At 36.4% G+C, this 25,860-nt stretch overlaps 1 protein-coding gene across 7 annotated transcripts in view; it reads right to left on the bottom strand.

Moving 5' to 3' along the window:
* The window catches only part of TTBK2 (tau tubulin kinase 2), a 151,693-nt gene that overhangs the window by 20,332 nt on the left and 105,501 nt on the right, over positions 1–25,860 (bottom strand). For all 7 annotated transcript variants that reach the window (XM_081289601.1, XM_081289598.1, XM_081289600.1 and 4 more), the window contains 4 exons: positions 23,342–23,407; positions 21,261–21,353; positions 17,770–17,895; positions 56–213 (listed from right to left, as the gene is read on the bottom strand). In XM_081289601.1, the coding sequence (XP_081145727.1) occupies positions 56–213; positions 17,770–17,895; positions 21,261–21,353; positions 23,342–23,407 (443 nt within the window). The remainder of the gene's footprint in view (positions 1–55; positions 214–17,769; positions 17,896–21,260; positions 21,354–23,341; positions 23,408–25,860) is intronic.

The raw sequence follows: 25,860 nt of genomic DNA, 5'->3' as shown, positions 1-25,860 counted from the left end.
TGTGACTACAATGCATCCAGAAAAGATACCACTAAACAGAACATTTAGGACATACCCAATTGCAGCAGGAGTCAGTCGGGTGTGCAACTGAGGGGTGGTAGAAGTGGTGGTGGTGGTTAGGGAGCCATCAGTTCCAGATTTCTCCCAGTCAAAAGGGTCACTCTCAATTACTCCAAAGGTCTTGATGCTATTTTCAAACACGGATGTAAGAAGCTAAGTCACAAAGAAAAATCGAGAGTAAGCCAACAGTAAACATACTCACTTTTTTCTATAAGAGAGAACACCTCACACTCCTAAAAAAGATTTCATAGTGTGATTTTCTTCAAAATTGATAATTCAAAAAGGGATATATGAATAAGGACTATATGTGGATGAGGATATGGATTCAGTGTTGATTCTTCTCAATTGTGGTTAGTGGTTACAGTTATTTTTCATTTTACTTCTGATTAATTAGTTTCACTTTCTTTCAACCCAGACTAAGCCTCAACAAGCCAATACATGTCTGATCTTGTTCATCACTGCTAAATCCAGGGTCTAACATATTGACTTAACACATAAACGTTACTCTAAAAACATTCTGAGAATAAATTTCATTTGGAATAATATTTACTATAAGATTCACATAACTTACCTTTCATTTAAGTCTCAAAAAGAAAAAATGTGGAAAAAGAAAGAAACATATTAAGAGGAACTGGAGGTGCTGTGGCTCAAGAGAAGAAAGTAAGGGAAACTGAGACCCAGAGTTTGGGAACTGAAGTGCCAGACATTATTAGAGTTCCCCTCTCCTGATGAAATCAAGATTCTCAAGGGTTCTCACAGACAACATGTTGTGTGAGCATGTGGACTACTACTATTAAAATCTCTGTATTGTGCTACAATAGGGAAAATCCTAAATAGTTTTTATGTCAGATGTCCTTTTATTATGGAAGTATTTATTTTCTTAAACTTATCACAGTATTGAATGTCTTAGAAAATGACACTGGGCCTCAAATCAGAAACAGTTTGTCACTATGATGGTGATAGAGGAGACCAGCAGCAGGAGGCAAAAAGATGGAGGGCACCAAACAAAACAAAGAGGAGGAAAACTTAAAGCACTGAGGCACCTAATGGAACCCAGCCAAAACAAATAGCTCTGCAGATACTTTTAAGAGGAAAAAAAATTACTAACCTAGCAAAATAATTTTCTAATTAAGGACCAGAGTAGCTCTAAATCCTAATCTCCATCATTGAGATAATAGAAACAGTACAATTCAAGGACTCAGGTTTTTTTTGACAAAAATTTTATCTAACATATAATAAAACCAGAAAACTTCAACTCAGTTACCTGTTCAGATTTGATCACTTTATAAAATTATTCATAAATTATAGTAGTGTGAACATGTGTGTGTGTGTGTGTGTGTGTGTGTAAACTTGAATGATCCTCACATTTTTTAAATTATTTTTTAGTTGTCAATGGAACTTTATTTTATTTATTTATATGCGGTGCTGAGAATCGAACACAGTGTCTCACACATGCTAGGCAAATGCTCTATCACTGAGCCACAACCCCGGCCTATGATCCTCACATTTTTTTACTCTGATACTACTGGGGAATAAAACACTTTCCCATCAGAACCCTAGGGGCTGACTGTGGCAGTAATTTCCAAACTGGAATGGAGGCAGGGCAAAATCTGAAAAAACTTCCAGATGAGGGCTGGGGTTGTGGCTCAGGGGTAGAGTGCTCACCTACCATGCATGAGGCACTGTACTGGGTTCAATCCTCAGTACCACATAAATATAAAATAAAGATATTGTATCCACTTAAAACTAAAAAATAAATATTTAAAAAGACCTCAAAAACTTCCAGATGACTCTGACACCTCCCTCTAGGAAGGCATGTCCTATATCTCTCAACTGATAATCACTGGAATCTAGGATCAAATCCAGGACCTCATAATTGCTATGACTGCTATGCACATGCTCTACCACTGAGCTACACTTCTAGCCCTGTTTCTTTTATTTAAAAATATATGCTTGGAAAACACAAATTCATTTTATTTAGAGTCCAGGTTTCTCAAACTAGAGTAATATATTCCCCTAGGAGATACAGTTATATGCCAGAGAGCTTAAAGTCACCTGATAAATGTGGCACAGCTTCTTGGAGCATTTTATTCAGAGGTAGGTATTATATTTATTATAATATTTTATTTATTTTATGTTTTTATTTTTTGTAGTGGATATTTACCCCAGTGTACTTTACCATTGAGCTACATACCCAGCCCTTTTTATTTTGAGACACGGTCTCACTAAGTTACTTTGGGCTTTGCTAAGTTGCTGAGGCTAGCCTTGAACTTGTGATCCTCCTGTTTCAGTCTTCCAAGTTGCTAGGTTACAGGTATGTGCCACTGTGCCTGGCTATAATATTTTATAATAGAAAGAACTGAAAGAAATTAGGAAAGCAAAATTTACATGAACCCTCAAGATAAATTAGGAGAACGCAAAGAAAGTTTGGATTTGTGACTGATACTTTAATATTACTCCCAGACTTCTTGAGAAACATGCTCATATTTTGATGCAAAAGGAGTAATGGGTGAAACAGTATGAGAAACACTAGAGGCATACCATCATTAGGAGAACAAATCTCTGAATAGAAGTAGGAGGGGGGGCCATTGACTAGAAGGGAAGCTGAGGAGCCTTGAGGAAGATATGGATGGGCAAAGATGCAATGTTATATTTTATTCAGTACCACTGTCGACTATTTATGTCCATCTTCCTTCTACTTACACTTAAGAATATGAGGTAGTTCATTTTTCTTAAGCTAACTTATAATGGGAAATACAAGAAAATAACTTTTCTAAAGCAAATTATTCAATACATGGAAAAGATAACAAAAATCAAATACTATGAGTAATGAGATTCCATAAATTTAATTTTCAACTTTTCTACAACTTCTAAACTTTTGTAAAGAGTATGTATTATTTTTAGTGATTAGAAAAAATTTAAGTAACAAAAACGTATTATCTAGAATAACACATACCTAACCAGGTATAGCCCACAAGGATGCTTGATGCTAGCTCCCACCATCTGGAATAATCTTATTCATTACAGCAGTCAGTCATCTGACATAGGTACAATGCCTTAGGGAAGCAGTCCTCTTATTCTTGGTACAAAATGCAATCAATAGTTGTATTACATTTACCTCCAAATGGAATCCCAGTTTGCCCTTTCAAAGAGAATAAAGATAAGGTCTAGCCTTTGCAAAAACAAGAATTATTTGTAATGTGATCATAAGAACTTCAATGAGAATCCTAATTCTCCAATTTTCAGTTAAAGAATGGTAAAATAAAGAATCAATAACAATGAAGCACAATGGCAATGCTGGCTTGGCTAATTCAAAGACATTATTTACTGCAAAATAAACTGCCTCACTTCAGTGATAATTAGATGCACAACTGAGGGACAGAAAGGTACATTTTTCAACTTCTCTGCACCTCTGAGGTGCAACACTGGTAGAAAAAAATATTGCACTGTGCTCATCCTGTGGAGAAAAGAACCAGCAAATAACGGAAACCTAATAAAGAGAATGAATTAAAGAGGCTGCAGAGCCTTGCTGTTTTCACTATTCCTTTCAAGATGCTAGTGCATCTCAGAAGTGACCCCCTGGTTGGCCATCTTCCCTTTGAGGCACTAAGTCAGCCCAGAGTAAACTGCCTGGCAATATACCACAGCTTCTCAATGCCTCTAAATGAGGCCAGTTCTCTTATTGCCTTAGGACATAAAGAAATGTTCTATTTACACTGAAGGAATAGAGCACAGAAATGAAGAGAAACGTAATTATAAGCAAAAGCAGTATCACTAAAGTACCTGTAAAACCATTTATATGTACAATGATGTTTTACAATGTAAAAATCATTCTCTTAGATATTTCATTAAAATCTTTTAAAAACACCATGAAATAGATATTTTCATCATTTCACAGACTATAAAACTTGAGAGTTAGAAAGGTCATACAAATGATGTGTTTGACACAGTATCAATTTAAACAGGTCTTTTAAGTGTGTGTTACTTCCACAATAGGGTGTTACAGGCAGCCAGCAGGCAAGGCAAAACCAGCTTATTGTTGAAATTATCCCTGAGAACCCCTTAAAATGTCCATATAATACAGAAAACTACCATCTTTCAATAGGTGAAAACAGCTAGTTTTTCTCCCCACACTGCAATAGACATCCATGTCTTTAGAGAACGTGAATGAAAGCTTTCTGCATTTAGTGGACATACTGTACACAAAAAAAATATTGTTTTTTTTTTTTAAGGCATGGTGAGGTACAGCATTACTGAGAGACTAGGGAGGCTGAGGTAATAGGATCACAAGTTAGAAGTCAGCCTTGACAACTTAACAAGACCCTCAGTGACTTAAGAGAGACCTTGTCTCAAAACAAAAAAATTTTAAAAGGCCTGGGTTGTAGTTCACTGGTAGAGTGCCTCTGGGTTCAATCCCCAGCACAAGAAAGAGACAGAGACGGAGAGAGAGGGGGAAGAAGAAGAAAAAGAGGAAGAGGAAGGGGGGAGAAGGAGAGAGAGAGATAAAAAAGTATTGTTCTTTCAAACTCCAGACTCACACTCAGCACAGCCTGATAAGAAAAAGACTGAGAGAATAGCAGACTCATGAGAGCACTGAAGCATTACCCTCACCATAGGTTATGGCTAACTGAGCCAAAGGGCAGGCAGAAACATAGACATTAAAAATTTTATATCTCCTGAAAATATAGTTGAATTCAAGTCAGTCAAGTAAACATGGATGTTCTGTGTTTCAATTGTATACTATAGCTATCTCAAATACCCATTCATTGATTCAGACATATACTGAATGCCTACTGTCCTCAGTCCCAGGAATACAAATATTAACACTCCTGCCTTTATGAGTTTACGTATACCAGATTCAATAATCAAATTAAGCACATTTACTTCAATCTGGCTACTTTTATTAAATGTTATTATTCTAACTTCTGTTGTGCTTTTTTTTTCTTTTTCTTTTTCCTATTGTGTTCGAACTTCTTGAGGAAACTTAGAGATAAATATCTCAGGCTCTCAAGATGCTTATCTAGTAAGAAGACAAAATAAAATATTGCTTTAAGAGTTGAGGGAATTTAAGGAGGGAATCAGGAGAGCTTCCCTGACTACCCTGTTTCATGGGAGGTTCCCCCTTGTAACTCTCTAACTTAACCTCTTATTTGTTTGCTACCCAAGCAGCCCATTTATGCCCTCTGAAAATTTTGCCCTAAAATTTGTTATTAGTCAAGACATCCTACAACTGTTATCCCCCAAAGGAGGAGGGAAATTACTACATTCTGATGTAATCTCTATTTAAATAGTCCCATTCCTAAACCTGCAAGTATATTAAGAGTAATGAAGCTTGTTTGGCTTTGGATTTCCTCTCTACCTTATTCCTCTGATTTTAGCAATGTGTGTACTGGTTGATAGACACATTCTAAGCCTGTAATCCTAGCAGTCAGGGTCTGGGGCAGGAGGATCCCTTGAGTCTAAGAGTTTGAAACCAGCCTGGGCAACACAGTAAGACCCTGTCTTGTGGGGGTGGTGAGAAGGAATAAAAAAGAAAATAGATAATTAGATTTCAGGCTTACCAACAGTGTGCATACTTAGAGATTTCATTAGTCTTTTTAACTTGCTAAATGATGCTTGCTCTAGTTTAGATGTGGAATGTCCCCCAGAGGTTCATGTTAAAAGCTTAGTACCAACTTAGTGCTATTTGGGAGGTCGTGTAAATTTTCAAGAGGTGGTCTTAGTGGGAAGATACAGAACATTGGGAGGCAATATCTGAAAAGGGAATTGTGGAATCTTGGATTTTCCTTCCTTTCTTTCCCCTTCCAATTTGCTCTGCCATGTGCTCTCACCATGATGTGTCTCCACAGTCCCAAAACCAAACAATAATGGAATAAGACCTCTAAAACTATGAGCCAAATTAAACCTTTTCTCCTATAAGTTGATAAATTCAGGTATTTGTTACAGGAGAAAAATACAATGCTTAACAGAACCTGAACACTTTATCATATATATCTTATGTTTTTATCAGGATCATGTGATCCTATTAATTATTAATAATTTCTAATTATTCTTCATATCACTTTTTAGTTCTTTCACTGAATTTTCATTAATAAGTCATAATAGCAGTTACTTTACAGTGCCTGTTATGCAAGTGGTCATCTCTCTAAGTAAGTCAGAAATTAGTTTAGATACCACTTCTGGCACTACAAGTTTTATGGTTTTAGGCAACATGTCTAAACTAAGACTGTAGGATGGGGGTTACCATGACAATAATATGTAAAGTCACCAGAGTTTTTCTGTATCCAATATGATCCTATTTCTTAGTTTCCGGTTGACTAGTAACAGCATCACCTACAGGTAGAACTCTTGTGATGGAATTCAAGAAGGCTGCTAAGATTTTTACCAGGTACCTCTTAAGAGATATTTTCCTCTCTCAAAAGAGCGTGGAAACCTGGAACTTCATATACAAGAAAATGAAATTAAACCCCTATCTCTCACCATTCACAAAACTCAACTCAAAATGGATCAAGGACCTAGGAATTAAACCAGAGACCTTGCGTCTAATATAAGAAAAAGTAGGCCCTAATCTTCATCATGTCAGATTAGGCCCCAATTTCCTTAATAAGACTCCTATAGCACAATAATTAAAATCAAGAATCAATAAATAGGATGGATTCAAATTAAAAAGTTTTTTTCTCAGCAAAAGAAACAATCCGTGAGGTGAATACAGAGCCTACATCTTGGGAGCAAATTTTTACCCTTCACACATCAGATAGAGCACTATTCTCTAGGGTATATAAAGAACTCAAAAAGCTAACACCAAAAAAACAAATAACTCAATCAATAAAAGGGCCAAGAACCTGAACAGACACTTCTCAGAAGATGATATACAATGAATCAACAAATATGTGAAAAATGTTCATCATCTCTAGCAATTAGAGAAATGCATATCAAAACTACTTGAAGATTTCATCTCACTCCAGTCAGAACGGCAGCTATTAAGAATACAAGTAACAATAGGTTTTGTCAAGGGTGTGGGGGGAAAAGGCAAACTCATATGTTGCTGGTAGGACTGCAAATTGGTACAGCAAATATGGAAAGCTGTATGGAGATTCCTTGGAAAACTGGGAATGGAACCACCATTTAACCCAGCTATCCCTCTCCTTGGTCTATACCCAAATGTCTTAAAAACAGCATACTATAGGGACACAGCCACATCAATGTTTATAGCAGCACAATTCACAATAGCTAACCAACCTAGATGCCCTTCAGTAGATGAATGAATAAAAAAAATGTGGCATATATACACAATGGAATATTACGCAGTAATAAAAGAGAAAAAAAATCATGGCATTTGCAGGTAAATAGAAGGAGTTTGAGATGATAATGCTAAGTTAGCCAATGCCAAAAAACTAAAAGCCAAATGTTTTCTCTGATATAAAGAGGCTGATTCCTAGTGGGGTAGGAGGGGGAGCATAGGAGGAATAGACAAACTTTGGATTGGGCAGAGGGGTTAAAGGGGTAAGGAGGAGGCATGGAGTTAGAAATCATGATGGAATGACAGGGACATCATTATCCAAAGAACATGTATGAAGACACAAGTTGGTGTGAATATACTTTGAATACAACCAGAGATATGAAAAATTGTGCTTTATATGTGTAATATGAATTGTAATGCATTCTGCTATCATATAACAAATTAGAATAAAAAAATTTTTTAAAGATTTTAAAAGGACCTACGTATAAGATGGCCAAATAAGATGGAAGTGTTTTGTCACTATTATATATCTGAAAATGTTGGTCCATAACTTTAACATTTAATATGAAATAATTAAAGATTCATTCTAAGTTTCAAAAATAGTTCAGAAAGGTCCCTTCGTCCAATTCCCCCAAACAGTAATACCTAAATAACCAAAGTACAATACCAAACTCAGGAAAACAATCTTAATAAAATCCACAGACCTTGTCAAATTGCACCTATTTTAAATGCATTCATTAGTGGTTTTTGTGTGTGTGTGTGTGTGCACACGCGCGCGCACGCGCATGTGTATGCACCTGCATGTGTAGTTATATTCAATTTTATCATCTGTGTGGATTCTGGGGTCCAACATTTTGTCTCATAATATTTCATAATCTAATAAACAGTATTTATAATAAGATAAATATTTAAGATAATGCTTTAATCTTGGTTATAATTCTGAAACCTCCACTGTTGAGAGCCACAGCCGAAGGGGCCCCAGCAAACTTCCAGCTGCCAGCAAACTTCCAGCTGCCAGCTGATGATTGGCTCACAGCGGCCCCAGCAACTTCTAGCTGCCAACTGATTGGCTCCTCTGCGGTGATGCTCATTGGGGGACTTTTTTGGCTCCTCCCACGCGACCCAGCCAATCGGCCTCAAGAGCAGGAGGAGAAGGGGAGGTGGAGAGGCTTGTGGGAAGCCAGTGGTGGCAGTTGGGCTCTGACGGTTTTTCCTGAGGAGCTGTGTGGTTTGGTAGTGGGTTCTAAAAATAAAGTTCGTTTCTTTTGACAAGTGGCTCCTGAATTGTGCCCAGCCAGACTGCGGATTTGGCGGGCCCCACAGGAACGACTGAGGGTAAGTGATAAGGTAAACTACTTGCCCCTGAGGGCAGGGCGAGAGGATGGGTAGCCATTTTAAGATTCTTCTTTTGTTTTGCTTCACTTTTGTTTTAAGTTGCCTGTCCCTGGAGATGAGTGAGACAGAAGAAAAACCGCTCACATCTGAGGAAAAACTATTTGTGTCTGAGGAACAGATAGGGAGAAAGGACAGATGGACATTTCAGGAGGATAGAAAGGCTATAATGATTTTTTATTGTTCCATTTTTGTTTCATTCTGTCTCGGCTTTGTTTGGCATCATCTTGTTGGGTTGTATTATAGTAGAAATATGGGATCAGAAATTAGTAAAAACAAACCGAAAGAGCGTTAAGTAAATTGTTAGAGGAAGGAGGCATTGCAGTAAAATCAAGAACAGTCAGGGCATATGTTGATACAATACAAAAATGTAGCCCATGGCTTTTTAAGGAGGAGTTGTTAAATATATCACAATGGAACCATCATGGTGAAGATTTAAAAAGAATAGAAAAGAAAAGCCCAGGTACTCTGCCAGTTGGCACATTGCCGTTGTGGACGTTTGTATCTTGTGTGCTTAGTCCAAAGCCTTCAGTTCGGACAATGGTAGAGGAAGGAGAAGACATATTGATTCAAGTAAAAGAGAAGGTCGCTCAAGTTAGTCAGACAGAGGAAAAGATTCAAGTAAAAGAGAAGGTCTCTCGAACTAGTCAGAGGAAGAAAGTTTAGAGCAGAAAAAGCCTCAAGGGAAAAGTTACAACAGGAGACTGCTACTAACACCTTTCTATCACCAGACGGTGTAAGTGTCCAACCAACAGCACCACCTCTACAGGAGACTGCTACTAACACTTTTCTATCACCAGAGGGCGTAAGTGTCCAACCACCTACATATGCTGGGAGGCTCCCAACCCCCACAGTTGATAGTTGGAGTCCTGAGACAGGATCTCAATATTAACATGCCCTGTATTTGAGCAGGCAGGAGGGCAGTGAATTCACCATGCTTTAAATTTCAAAAAAGTGAAGCAGCTAAAAGAGGCTGTAACAACCTATGGTCCTCAAGCACCCTTCACTGTAAGCATGGTCGAATCCATTACCAACTTGAACATGACGCCAGCAGATTGGGCTAATATGTGTAAAGCTGTGCTAAATGGAGGACAATACCTGTTATGAAAGGTTGCCAATGAGGAATTTTGCAAGGAGACGGCTAGGCAAAATGCAGCAGCTGGTTATCCTCAGAGAAATCTAGGTATGTTGTTAGGAAAGGGACCTTATGAGGATCAGCAGAAAAAAATTGCATATGATCCTGGCGTATATATACAAATTACTGTAGATGTGGTTAGGGCATGGAAGACTTTACAAGGACATGGAGGTTTACAAGGTCAATTATCTAAGGTAATACAAGGAGCTAATGAACCTTACGCTGAATTTGTAGATAGGCTTACTCAAACAGCTACCAGAGTTTTTGGGAATACAGAACAAGCAATGCCATTAATAAAACAACTGGCTTATGAGCAAGCCAATCGTTGGTGCAGAGAAGTCATTAGACCATGGAAACATGAAGATTTAAACACATATATTAAATTATGTAGAGACATTAATGAACAAGGGCAAGTCATGGCAGCTTCAGTACAACAGGTTTTAGATGCCAGAGACAGTAATGAACAAGGGCAAATCGTGGCAGCTGCAGTAAAACAGACTTGTCCTGGAGTAATTGATACCGATTATGAAGGTGAAATAAAAATTATAGCCAGTTCTCCAAAGGGTATATCAGTAATTTCACCAGGAGATAGAATAGCACAGTTACTAATAATACCCAGTCAACATGATAAATTTTCCAAGTCATACTGTTGAAAGAGGTTCCAAGGGATTAGGCTCCACAGGTGTAGATTGGGCTATGCTTTCTTTAAATTTAGATTCTTGCCCCGTGCTAAAACTAAATATTCAAGGACATGAATTTAATGGGCTAATGGATACAGGTGCAGACCTTAGCATCATCTCTCATCAAGAATGGCCAAAACATTGGCCATTACAACAAGCCACTCAAATGCTTCAAGGCCTAGGAGTGGCAACTAATCCCCACAGAAGTGCAATGGTATTAGATTGGAAGGATCCTGAAGGATGTGAAGGAACCATATGTATTGGATCATCTTCCCATAAATTTATGGAGACGAGATGTCCTAGATCAATTAGGTTTGACATTAACAAATAACATCAATCAAAATGCACCCACTATTATGGCTAGACAAGGTTTTAGGAAAGGAAAAAGATTAGAAAAACAAGAACAAGGTATAGCAGCACCAATACAAATAAATCAAGGAACAGACAGACATGGGTTGGATTTTCAGAAAGGGCCACTGAGACAATAAAAATTACTTGGAAATCAGAAAGACCAGTATGGGTTCCTCAGTGGCCCCTGACTAAAGAAAAGATACAAGCAGCCCATGACCTGGTCAAACAACAATTAGCAGAAGGATATATACAACCTTCTGTATCTCCCCATAATACTACCATTTTTGTCATCAAAAAGAAATCTGGTAAACGGAGATTATTGCAAGATTTAAGAGCCATTAAATAATGAGATGGTTATTATGGGACCTGCTCAATCGGGGATTCCTCAATTGTCTGCTTTGCCAAAAACTTGGTATGTTTTAGCTATAGATATTAAAGATTGTTTTTTTTTCAATTCCAATTCATCCTGAGGATAGTCCACGTTTTGCATTTACTATCCCTGAACTAAATCATGAAGGTCCTGATCAGAGATATGAATGGAAAGTACTCCCTCAAGAGATGGCTAACAGCCCAATTATGTGTCAAATTTATGTTAATAAAGTAATCCAGCCACTTAGAAATCAAAATCCTGAACTACAAATATTTCACTATATGGATGATGTATTACTAGCACACAAAGATAAAAACACATTGCTAGAATGTTATGCCACACTTACAAACTTATTAAAAAATTATAATCTAGAGATAGCAATAGATAAAGTACAATTAAATTTTCCAATTAATTATTTAGGAGTTCTATTATCCTCAACCATGGTCCGTCCACCAAAAATTCAAATATGAGTAGATCAACTCAAATCACTTAACGACTTTCAAAAGTTATTAGGAGACATAAATTGGATAAGGCCTTATCTTGGTATACCAACAGGAGAGTTGGGACCTTTATTTGATATCCTAAAAGGTCCATCAGATCCAAATTCACCCCGAATGTTAACGCCTGAAGCAAGAAAAGCATTAAAAATCATTGAAACATATATGGAAAATATGCATTTGGATAGAATTGATATAAGTTTGCCTTTATTATGGATATATTTATCTTATTCTCCTAACACTATTCTTACGAGGTATCCTGAGGCTGTAGGACAATTAATACTCAAAGGAATAAAAGCAGCAAAGGGAGTGTTTGGAATTTCTCCCAACAAAATTATTATTCCATATAATATGAATCAAATTGATGAGTTAGCTAATGAGTTAAATACTTGGGCAATAATCATGTGCGAATCTAATGTTTCATTTGATAACCACTTACCATCTAATCCTTTATTGTCTTTTTGATCATTGCATCCTGTAATTTTTCCAAAAATGACAAGAAAAACACCTATCATGAATGCTCCAAATATATTCACTGATGGGTCAAATAATGGTACAGTAGCAATAGTTACACCTGATCAAACTTTTACATTTTTAGTACCCAAACAATCAGCTCAAAAGGTAGAGCTTAATGCAGTATTACAAGCTTTTGTGATGTTTAAAGATTCTGTATTTAATTTATTTTCTGATAGTCAGTATATAGTTAATACTATAGTATCCCTTGAAGATGCTGGTAGGATTTCCCCTTCCTCTACTGTTTTCTTTTGCTTTCCACTATACAAAGTCTAATCTGGGACAGAAAAGATCCATTCTTTATAGGACATATCAGGGCACATACAGGATTGCCTGGAGCCCTTAGTTTGGGCAATGATTTAGCAGATAAAACTACACATGACATACATATTTTCTCTACACTAGAAGAAGCTACAAATTTTCATAAAAAGTTCCATGTCAATGCTAATACTTTACAAAAGCGTTTTAAAATAACTAAGGAACAAGCTAGACAAATAATAAAACAATGTCAAAATTGTGTGACCTTTTTACCACAAGTTAATCTTGGAGTCAATCCTAGAGGACTGATACCTAACCATATTTGGCAGATGGACATCACACACTTGCCAGAATTTGGAAAATTAAAATATTTGCATGTTACAGTTGATACTTCTTCCGGATTTTTGATGGGCTCCCTTCATGCCGGAGAAAAAACTAAGGATATTATAGCTCATTGCTTACAAAATTTTGCCACTGTGGGCATTCCAAAACAGTTAAAAACAGATAATGCCCCTGGTTATACTTACATCTCTTTTAAACAATTTTGCTCATCATTTGGCATTACTCATATAACAGGAATCCCATACAATCCACAGGGACAAGGCATAGTTGAAAGAGCTCATCAAACTATTAAAATGTACTTATTAAAGCAAAAAGACGGAATTGGGAAGGGGTATATATTCCCCAAAGATAAACTTAAAATAACCCTTTTTACTCTAAACTTTTTAAATTTGGATTCATCAGGGCTTAGTGCTGCAGAAAGGCATATGTGTCCAAAAAATGTACATAAGCCCAAGGTACTTTGGAAGGATATTCTAACAGGACTATGGAAAGGTCCTGACCCAGTAATTGTCTGGAGTCGGGGGTCTGTTTGTGTATTTCCACAGGGAGAACAGCAGCCGATTTGGATTCCAGAGAGATTAACTAAGGTCCTGACCCAGTGATTGTCTGGAGTCGGGGGTCTGTTTATGTGTTTCCACAGGGACAACAGCAGCCGATTTGGATTCCAGAAAGATTAACTAAAGCGATTTCTACAGACCAAAAAGAAGATGATTTGGCTCAAATCCATAACAGCTGATATCCAAAACTCCAGTTTGGCTATCCTTACATCTGCGTCAGAACCAGGATGCTTTTTTCAATATCTATTTTATTATTACCCTTTCCCACATCATGAAGTTCTATTTTGTTTTTTGAGCTCATACAGACCTAGGTTAATGTTTTGTTGATCAGTTCTATTTTTTGACTATAGAATTTTTAAACATTGAAATGGAGATTTCACCTGTACAAAAGTTATAAGGCCTTTACTATTATGTTATGTGTTGTATGTATTATATTATGTGTGCACACTTGTGTCTTATGTTGTATGTTTGTATGGACGGATATCCATAGATCATATATGATGAGTGCTCATGAAAAAATGGATCCAAATAATTTTTTTTTATTCACGTGATTTAAATGGTTTAATTTAAATTGGGTAAACAGCTGTTGAGGATTGTTTTAATATGTGAACAAAAAAGGATGTTAACAGATCTGTTTGTTTACTTTCACCTTTCCTTTTCATTATATTTAATAATTCTGTTCAAGATAATGTAAATTGTTAAGAAAATTGTTTTCTTTTAGTGCCTTCTGGAATGTTACATAATTTTTTCTTTAGCCATTATTGCCAGAATTCCTATCTTCATCCCAGTGCCGGTGAAGACAAAGATAAAACCAATCTACAGCTTCTGCAATAACCATCACTGAACTGCTTGCAGAACTTCCCTGGACTATGTATCACTTGTATGCATTGTGAACTCACTTGTATGCATTGTGAACTATCTGTTGGTGCAGCGACTTGTGGTAGTGTTGGGGTATTTTTGCTGATGGTGTCATCGGTGGTACAATTTTTCCAAAAGGAGCCGTCAATTGGCTTGGTGTATCTTCCTCCCTTCTGCTTATCATGGTCGTTCAACTAAAATTTGGGGGCCAACAGAGATGAGGCAAAGAACCTCACCCCCCCCCCCGCTGGTACAAAGACCTATCCACAGGTGTGACTGTATGCTGGACCGGTAGTCAATGACGGGTAAGATCCAATTGCAATGTTACCAACCTAAGACAGGAGGCTGACGCCTTGAGGTCAGCTCATCTGATGAATGGTAAGGACCATATGTACTATTGGACAACCTAAGGCAGGCACGGTCCCTAAGCCACACGCTTGTTGTTTAAACAGAGAGGGGAACATGTTGAGAGCCACAGCCAAAGGGGCCCCAGCAAACTTCCAGCTGCCAGCAAACTTCCAGCTGCCAGCTGATGATTGGCTCACAGCGGCCCCAGCAACTTCTAGCTGCCAACTGATTGGCTCCTCTGCGGTGATGCTCATTGGGGGACTTTTTTGGCTCCTCCCACGCGACCCAGCCAATCGGCCTCAAGAGCAGGAGGAGAAGGGGAGGTGGAGAGGCTTGTGGGAAGCCAGTGGTGGCAGTTGGGCTCTGACGGTTTTTCCTGAGGAGCTGTGTGGTTTGGTAGTGTGTTCTAAAGATAAAGTTCGTTTCTTTTGACAAGTGGCTCCTGAATTGTGCCCAGCCAGACTGCGGGCACAATTAGTTTGTTAGTTTAACAAGCAGAAAACAATATTCACTGTACTTAGATTTTTCTTACATTTCCCACACAGAGGTCTAAATTAAGATTCAACTAAATTTACCTAATGTTTGTTGAAAATCAGGGTGCCAGGTATAGTGCGGAATAAAAAAATAAGACATCATTGTTTCTCCAAGATTTAAAAGCTGGTTAGGAAGACAGATTCAGACATAAATACTAAGTACAAATAACCTTGATGTAACTTCCCAATTCAACACTTTAAAAAATCTTTATTGTTATTTTTAAAGATTCAAAATGGAAGTTGATAATTTTTATTATTCATATTTATTTTGGTATTAGCTCAGAATATACAAACTTGAGACATATCGCTATTTATTCTTTGATATAGTTAGGAGTCAGTCATGTTAAACACTGTAATGCCTTTTACTTATTGCTGAGGAGGGTTGTTATTGATTTTAACTATGCTGGTTGTCTCATGAGGAATTTAAAATTTTGAAAGAACGGTAATTAAAATCAAATTCAGCAATTAATTTTAAACTGTAAAATGAGACACACAAACATAATTAGTTCTCAAGGGAATTCAAAGTCAGAGTAGAGTGATATTTCTCAAACTGAAGACCACAGCAAGGTTCTGAGTGGGAAGCATAAAAAAGAAACTGAAAAGTTCTGCCATACATAGCGGTGCATACCTATAATCCCAGTTACTTGTAAGGCTGAGACAGAGGACTGCAAATTGGAGAACAATCTGGGCAACTCAGACAGACCCTGTTTCAAAAGTAAAAATTTTAAGACGGGCTGAGGTGTTGCTTAGCGGTAGAATGCTTGTCTAGCATGTGCAAGGCCCTAGGTTCAAATACCAGTACTACAAAAAAAAAAAAAAAAAAAAAAAGACAAGCCTAGACATTTTTGGACCTGATGTCTCACTTATATCAGCCATCAGAATTTACATCAATATCTTTTTCCCAGTTATCATTCTCTTGTCCACCTGTTTTCTGTTCCCATTCATTGCTTTGAAAGATGAGAGAGCACAAAAGAACCAGATTATTTATAAATTCTATGAAACAAAGAAAATGTTATGCCTGCTTTCTCTCTTCTAAACATAGGAAAATAATTATACTTTGTTCTGTTATTAAGTGATAGAGGAGTTCCTTAAAGATTGTCCAAATGAGCTAGGTTTATAGCTCAGTGGTAGAGTACTTGCCTAGCACATTTTAGGCCTTGGTTTCAATCCCCAGCACCACAAAAAATTAATAATAATGATGAAGAGTACATTTTTTTAAAAAGAACAGAATATCCAAATGAAAAACTTGAAAATAATAATTTGCTAACTTAGTTGTAAGTTTCCAACATTAGCTGGTAAATATGATAGTATTCTTTAGATTAGAGGCCTAACTAATAAGCAAACATGATCAAAATCCTTAAACTCTTATACTCCCAAAAACCTTTGTCAATAAAATTATTAGCATCCAAGATGGGCAAGTTGGAACATTTTTCATCTCCTCTTGAATCCAGTCTAACAGATATAATTTCATTACTTTGTTAAAAGTAATGTAATGTAAATTCTCTACATTTTAGAAAACAGAAATAAAATGACAATATAAGAAACATTCCAAAACAACCCAAGTACAATGTATTTTCTCAATTTGTAGACAGTCTATTTACAGTTTATAATGCAAATAGGCATACCCACTGAAGGACCCAAAGTTATTGTTGCCTCTCTCCTTTGAATCCTGTATATCTTATTACAAAGCTGCAATTTCACAGAGAAATAATTACTATGTGCAAATAAATTCATTGTGTTATAAGTATTCCTAGTGTCTTGACTGGTCACTGATACCACTTTAGAATTTAAAACTTCTGCTGGGCATGTTAGCACATACTTACAATTTCAATTACTTGGAGGCTGAGGCTTAGCAAGACCCTATATCAAAACTTTTTAAATAGGGGGAGTGAGAAGGCTGGGGGCATAGCTCAGTGATAGAGGATGCCAGAATCCCATCCCCATTATTGGAGGGGAAAAAAAAAGAATTCAGCACTTCCATTAACAGGTAACAAAGTGTGTTTTCCTTTGTAAATAAAAATGATATACTAATACATGTTGTTATTATTAATTAATTAATATATGTGTGGTTTCATGTATGTTTTCAGTGACAGCAAGTATTTTGCATTAATCCCTGACCAACTTCTCCCTAAGAGTAACAGAATCTTCTGAAATATAGCTGGATGGAGTTTGGGATGCAATTTGTGATAAATCTAGTCAATCCTTAGAAGGTGCAAATAAATTCACCTGATTAACTGATGCTCTAAGGAAATAATTCACTGACTAGTGTCCCATAGCATAGCAGCCCTCAAGCCCTTGGCAGATACATTATCTAGCCGGACATTTCCTTCTTATCAGCAGATAAGCTATAGAATTTACATAATTTGAATGACTGGCAGTTCCATACACTAGGATAATTACATCAGGAACAGTAAAATCTGGTACAAAACAAATGAAGTAGGTTCATCCAGAAGAAACACAGAAACACCCACACTCATCATCAGTTAATTTCATCACATTTCTCAGACTACATAAAACAGTATTATTCTGGGGTCCCCTCCAAACTTATTTTATAACATCTTCAAAGCTACAATGAGTGAAGACAAAGACTAAGAGAGAAAGGAGAATTAACCACAGAACTCACAGAGATAGTTACCTGGTAGTCTGGTTTTGTAAAATAATCCAAAGATGAGATATGGTCCAGAAAGAGGCTGAATTCTGGAGGGAGATGTTTCAACATGAGCCTATGGTCATACCTCTCTTTGATAGAGCCTACTTGCTCCTGGGAAGTAAAGAGAAAAGAAACCAGAGTCAATTTCTCTTGGCAGCTATGCAATAGCAGTACAAGTCCCTCAGTAATAATTTCAAGGGAATGTACAAGGGAATATGATAGTAGGTAATTATAAAGCAAGAATGGAGCTCTTACTAACAGCTTACTGCCTAGTGCTTTAAAGCAAGAAAAAAAAAACTATGCAGAATCAAGAGTAACACTGAATACTGCATCAGCAAATGTAATAATCTCCAAAAGAGTACCTTAAATTCAGTCTATTTTTCCTTATCAACACATTCATAATTTTGATATCAAATGTGACAATTAAAAATTAAAAGTTCACTTGACTTAGGAAAACAGAGAGAATCAGTGAAATTAAAAGAAGGAAGCAGAATACAACAGTCACTAATATGGCATTATGTAAAAATGCGAATATGTAACAGATGTGATTCTGCAATCTGTATTTGGGGTGAAAATGGGAGTTCAAAGCACAATTTGAGTCTAATGTATGAAAGATGATATATCATGAACTATGTAATGCGATAAATAATCAATTAAAAAAAAATAAATAAATAAAAGAAGGAAGAGTAGGTATACTTCAGTGATATAGCATGTTCTCAACATGTTTCAGGTTCAATCCGCAGCAGCACCCACTGCACCACAAAAAGAAAAAAAAATACTGAGAAGGAAAGCTATAAATCAAATCAGAAACAATGACTGTAGTGATACATTAGTGTCTTTTCTCTATGAACATAAAAAAAAAAGTCATAACATTAGCCAGCAGGGTGGCACATAGTAACTATAATCCCAGTTACTCAGAAAGGTCAGGGAGGAGGTTCTCAAGTTTGAGGTCAGCCTGAGCAATTTAGCAAGGCCCTTTCTCAAAATAAAAAAATAAAAAGGGCTGGGGATGTAGTTCAGTGGTAGAGTGCCCCTGGGATTTAATTCCTAGTATTACCAAAAAACAAAACAAAAAATAGTAATAATATTAATTATATCAGCTCACAATGAGAAAAATATACATATTGAGATATAGGAAAAATACTTGAAGATTTTAAGTCTTATATGTAAGTATAAGTATTTTCTTGATTTTAAATTTAAATTGACCACATAAATCAAAGGCATTTCTGTATATCAGCGACAAAACTTCTGAAATGGAAATGAGGAAAAACACTCCATTCACAATATCCTCAAAAAAAATAAAATACTTGGGAATCAACCTAACAAAAGAGGTGAAAGACCTATACAATGAAAACTACAGAACCCTAAAGAGAGAAATAGAAGAGGATCTTAGAAGATGGAAAATATACCTTGTTCATGGATAGGCAGAACTAACATCATCAAAATGGCGATATTACCAAAAGTTCTCTATAGGTTTAATGCAATGCCAATCAAAATCCCAATGGCATTTCTTGTAGAAATAGATAAAGCAATCGTGAAATTCATATGGAAAAATAAAAGACCCAGAATAGCAAAAACAATTCTAAGCAGGAAGTGTGAATCAGGTGGTATAGCAATACCAGATTTCAAACTATATTACAGAGCAATAGTAATAAAAACAGCATGGTACTGGTACCAGAACAGGCGGGTGGACCAATGGTACAGAATAGAGGACACAGAGACTAATCCACAAAGTTACAACTATCTTATATTTGATAAAGTAGCTAAAAACATGCAATGGAGAAAGGATAGCATCTTCAACAAATGGTGTTGGGAAAACTGGAAATCCATATGCAACAAAATGAAACTGAATCCCCTCCTCTCGCCATGCACAAAAGTCAACTCAAAGTGGATCAAGGAGCTAGATATCAAATCAGAGACTCCGTCTGATAGAAGAAAAAGTTGGCTCCGATCTACAGATTGTGGGGTCGGGCTCAAAATTCCTTAATAGGACACCCATAGCACAAGAGTTAATAACAAGAATCAACAAATGGGACTTTCTTAAACTGAAAAGTTTTTTCTCAGCAAGAGAAACAATAAGAGAGGTAAATAGGGAGCCTACATCCTGGGAACAAATTTTTACTCCTCACACTTCAGATAGAGCCCTAATATCCAGAGTATACAAAGAACTCAAAAAATTAGACAATAAGATAACAAATAACCCAATCAACAAATGGGCCAAGGACCTGAACAGACACTTCTAAGAGGAGGATATACAACCAATCAACAAGTACATGAAAAAATGCTCACCATCTCTAGCAGTCAAGGAAATGCAAATCAAAACCACCCTAAGATACCACCTCACCCCAGTAAGATTGGCAGCCATGATGAAGTCAAACAACAATGAGTGCTGGCGAGGATGTGGGGAAAAGGGTACTCTTGTACACTGCTGGTGGGACTGCAAACGGGTGCGGCCAATTTGGAAAGCAGTATGGAGATTCCTGGGAAAGCTAGGAATGGAACCACCATTTGACCCAGCTATTGCCCTTCTCGGACTATTTCCTGAAGACCTTAAAAGAGCACACTACAGGGATACTGCCACATCGATGTTCATAGCAGCACAATTCACAATTGCTAGACTGTGGAATCAACCCAGATGCCCTTCAATAGATGAATGGATAAAAAAAAATGTGGCATTTATACACCATGGAGTATTACGCAGCACTAAAAAATGACAAAATCACGGAATTTGCAGGGAAATGGATGGCACTAGAGCAGATTATGCTTAGTGAAGCTAGCCAATCCCTAAAAAACAAATACCAAATGTCTTCTTTGATATAATGAGAGCAACTAAGAACAGAACAGGGAGGAAGAGCAGGAAGAAAAGATTAACATTAAACAGAGACATGAGGTGGGAGGGAAAGGGAGGAAAAAAAGGGAAATCACATGGAAATGGAGGGAGACCCTCATTGTTATACAAAATTACATATAAGAGGTTATGAGGGGAATGGGATAACAAACATGGAGGGAAATGAATTACAGTAGATCGGGTAGAGAGAGAAGATGGGAGGGGAGGGGAGGGGGGATAGTAGAGGATAGGAAAGGTAGCAGAATACAACAGTCACTAATATGGTAGTATGTAAAAATGTGATGTGTAACCGATGTGATTCTGCAATCTGTATTTGGGGTAAAAATGGGAGTTCATAACCCACTTGATTCTAATGTATGAAATATGATGTCATGAGCTTTGTAAGGTTGTGAACAACCAATAAAAAATAAATAAATAAATAAATAAAAATATAAAAAAATAAATTTAAATTGACATTTTAATTGACACAGAAAAACAAAAAATTATACATGTTAATGAGGTACTATGAATGTTTAAATACATGTACATGTTATGTAATGTTCAGTAAGTACATTTTCAATAAAATGCCTACTAAAGAGTAATTTTTTCTTTCCTGAATCAAAATTGACATCATTGTTTTCAAAATTACCTTGTCTTTTATTTTCCTCCAAGGCAGCTGACCAACCACAAACTCAACCAACATGTAGAATAAGGACCAAAGGTCATCATGTCTTCCCATTTCCTTCATAAACAAAACAGAATTCAGTCACATTACATTACCAGTTCTTCTGAGTGTATTATTGTGGAAGAGCTAACCATTGTGTTTCATTTTATAAGTTTTAAAACTTTAAATGAATTTCCCATAAAACTGGTAAATATATCTTTGTATCTACGTAGCTATACAGCAATCTATATGAAAATATTTACATATTGAATTTTTTTATATAAAGAATATCCTAAGGTAGGCGTGGTAGCCCATATGCCTCTAATTTCAGCAGCTCTGGAAGCTGAAGCAGGAGGATGGCAAGTTCTAGGCACGCCTCAGCAACTTAGCAAGACCCTGTCTCAAAATAAACAAAGGAAAACAGGGCTGGTGATGTGGCTTAGTGGTAGAGTACCCCTGGGTTCAATCCCCAGCACCTGAAAGAGAAAATAAATACCTAAAATAAAATAAAAAATTAAAAGGCTAGGGATGTAACTCAGTGGGGTAGAGCACTACTGGGTTCAATACCCAGCAGCAGGTATGAAAATGGAATTACAAGACACAGAATATGAAACAAGACTTTAAAATGTTTAAATGAGTTAGGCGCAGTGGTACACCTGGTAATCCCAGGGACTCAGGAGGCTAAAGCAGGAAGATTCCAAGCTAAAGGCCAGACTGGGCAACTTAGCAAGACAATGTCTCAAAAAATAATAGAGGGCAGAGGGTGGGGGGATGATATAGCTCAGTGGCAGAATGCCCTGGGTTCAATCCCCAGTAGAGCCACCAAAAAAAAAAAAGAAAGAAAAGAAAAGGAAAGAAAGAAAGAAAGAAAGAGAGAGAGAGAGAGAAGAAGAAAAAAATGAAATCAAAGTCATGAGAAACATATTATATCAACAAACAAACAATATTCAAACAACCAGATTTGAAAAGGGATCAAAAAAGATCATCTAGAAATAAAAACTAAAATGACAGAAATTAACTCAATGAAAGCCTGAAATTAAATTTAAGAAGCATGGAGGACACAGTAAGAAGATTTAACATACATAAATTTAGAGATTTGAGGAAAAGAGTATACAGAGAAAGGGAAAGATGGAATACCTAAATAATATGGAATCTTCAGAATCAATGAAAGACAAGGAAATTTGGATTGAAGAAGTACAATTAAATCCCAAACAGAATAAATACTTAATAATTCACACATAGACTCATTTAGTGTATCTACAGGATACCAAAGAAGAGATGTCAAAAGTATTCAAATACAAAGCAACAATTGAATTGACCAAGATTTTCTCAATAGTAATTACTGAACAAGAAGAGAGTAAAATAATTTCTTCAAAGAACTGAAGCAAATATTAACAAAGGATTAAAATGTAGAACACATCAATAAAACAGTGACTAGAGTTCAAGTGTTTTGAAATAACAAGTATTGTCTGGACATTAACTATATTAAAAGTTTATGATTAAGAAACAGCAATAAAAATAGAAATGGAATGTATTTTTTTTAAGCAATTATCAAATCAGGGTCATAGAGAAAGAAGCATTTTTAGAACCTTATCTATCTTATTTATTCATACTGGAGATTGAACCCAGGGGCCTTTAACCAACTGAATTACATCCCAAACTCTTTTTAGTTTTTATTTTGAAACACAGTCTCACTAAATGGCTTAGGTGAAATACAGTCTCACTAAATGGCTTTGCTAAGTTACTGAGGCTGGCCTTGTACTCGCAATCATTCTGCCTCAGCCTACCCAGTCCCTGGCAATGGCCACCTCACTTGACTCCAATTTTATTTTCTAATCAGCTGCTTTTATCCACTGTACACCTTACCTATCATCAGTATTATGAACTATTTTACCATTAATGCCACACAAAAAGTGAATTAGAACTAGCATTCAGGTAGATTTATAGCTATAAAAGGGATCTCCTGCTCTCAAGCACTTTCTATACCTTTGTACTGTAATGTGAAGAAGTAATCTGATTCAAGCCAAGCATTCTTACACAGACATGACTCTGGTTCAGATACTTACCCTGTTCCGATGAGCATTGATTGATGCGTAACGAACTGTCCCTCGAAAGCCTGCCACAGTTCGAGGCTACAACAAAGCCAAGCAAAAATAATAAATCAACTTCAAATAGCAACAGTTTAGTACACTTGACCCAATAAAAACATGGAGAAAACTTGTACATTACCATCACAATAAAACACTATAACTTTCTGTTATGAAATTATAGAAAATTAGAGATAGAGTATTTCTAAATCACACCTTTTAAAAAACTGATGTTTTGGTTAATTTTATTTCAGTTCTTTTTTTTTCTACTTTCATTTTAAAATGTGTTGGCATTGAGCTAGGGATGTAGCTCAGTAGTAAAAAGCCCTAGGTTGGATTCCCTAACACATACACATACACACATACACACACACACACATACACAAAGGCATTTATGACCTATATGCAACTCTGCACATTCAGAAAACATTAAATGTTTTTATATACCAGAATGATGCCAAGCATCATGGTAATAACAGGCTCTGATTATAAACATATATAGTAAGACCACAAGGAAGGCCTGGGGTTATGTCTCAGCGGTAGAGCTCTTGCCTAGCAAATTTGGGGCCCTGGGTTCGATCCTCAGCACCACAAATAAATCAATAAAATAAAGGTATTGTGTCCAACTATAACTAAAAAATAAATATTTTTAAAAAAGACCACAAGGAAAAACCTCAGATGCCAACTTTTTTATATCTTGGCTATTTCATTCAAATGTAATCCAAAGATAGTGGCAATTTGTACCTTACCTATGTATGTGGCAATTTGTACCTTACCTATGTATGCAATTTACACAATATAAATTCAAATTACTGGTTACTTAGTATGTACCAAGTACTGGGAATAAAGGAAAACATGAATACCTGATGCTGGCCCTTGAGGAGTGCAACTTTGAATAAAGTCCAAACACTTTATTTAGCCTACAAGAATTTCCATAATCTAGCACTTGCCTTCTTCCACAACAGATTTACTATAGTTTTCTTCTATCACCGTTTTCTTTCTAGCTCATGACTTTGCACTTGTTATTATTTAAAATGTCATCTCCCTGCATGCCTCCCATGGCTATCTCTTCTATTCCATAGAAAAGACTCTGCTTAAGTGCTACTCTTTTTTTTTTTTTTTTGCAGGGGGGGCTCAATCCAGGGGTACTTTACTACATCTCCAACTCTTTAGCCCTTTTTATATTTTATTTTAAGACAGGATCTCACTGAGTTGCTGAGGCTGACTTTGACCTTGAATTTGTGATTCTCCTGCCTCAGCCTCCCAAGTTGCTGGGATTGCAATCATGCACCACCTTGCCTAGCTGCATCATATTCTGCTATATTTTTAATAACACCTTTTACTAACTGAAATCAATTTTATTTATAATTTTACCATATTGTCTGTTTATATTTTAATTTATTGCCTATCTTCTTTCATTACACAGAATATAAACTCTTTGTGAAAACTCTGTCCAGCTCATTTTACAAACATAGAAACAGTCTCTGAATCTCAGTAAGCAATAAAACCAGGCATCAAAGTAAGATTTTTCAACTTAAAATCATTCTACTGCTTTATAGGGATCAAGTCAGTGCCCTGAAAAGTCATAGATAGCACTATATTTCAATATGAAAACTGACAAACTTGAAAAGGATCACAGCCAATCATTTTTGTTAGTGGATTTTTTCCCCAATAATTTCAAAATTTCCTCAATATGTATTACTTTTATTAGAAAAAGACTACAATAAATGTTATTTTTAAAATCCTGGGCTAGAGATGTAGCTTAGTGGTAGACTGCTTGTCTGGATGCTCAAGGCTCTGGGTTCAATCCCCAGCAACTTGGCAGGGGCAAAAAAAAAAGATAATTCTCATTTATTAGAATCACTTTGGTCATATGATATAGCATAAGAGTAAAGTAAACAATTTAAGTGTTCTTCCTCCATTTACTCATTTTTGTAATCTATATTTAATCTATTCAAGCTGGTTGTCTATTCTCATTTCTTTTCTCTTTAAATACTTTTTCAAGACTTTATTTCAAAATAATCTCTAATAACATGTCTTAGTAATCAAAAGTTCCTGCAATCTCTTAAAATCTCCTTCACTGTTTTAGCTGCCAGTTATTGACAATCATAGTTAGTAGATCTCAACATTTTCCTACAACATGAGTAACAAGAATATATTGGGCTAGGGATATGGATCAGTGGTAAAGTGCTGGCATAGGATGTGTGAGGCCCTGGGCTCAATTCCTAGCAACACCAAGGAAGGAAGAAAGGAAGGAAGGGAGGGAGGGAGGGATCAATATCTAATAGTCCAATTTGGTTAATGAAACTCTTGAGGTCAAAGATTTCTCTTTCTAGAAGAAAAACACCTAAAAGGATATATGAAAGGCTACTATCAATAGTTTTCAGTAAATAACATATCAGAGGTTGTATTTTTCTTTTTCTTTTTCTCTTGGGTACCAGGTATTGAACTCAGGGACATTTGACGACTGAACCACATCTCCAGCCCTATTTTTTATT

The sequence above is a fragment of the Spermophilus citellus genome, assembly GCF_964194105.1.
Source record: "Spermophilus citellus genome assembly, chromosome: 4".
In the NCBI taxonomy this organism is placed as follows: domain Eukaryota; kingdom Metazoa; phylum Chordata; class Mammalia; order Rodentia; family Sciuridae; genus Spermophilus; species Spermophilus citellus.
Note: the sequence above shows the minus strand (reverse complement) of the source record. Positions and strands in the feature narration are given on the sequence as shown.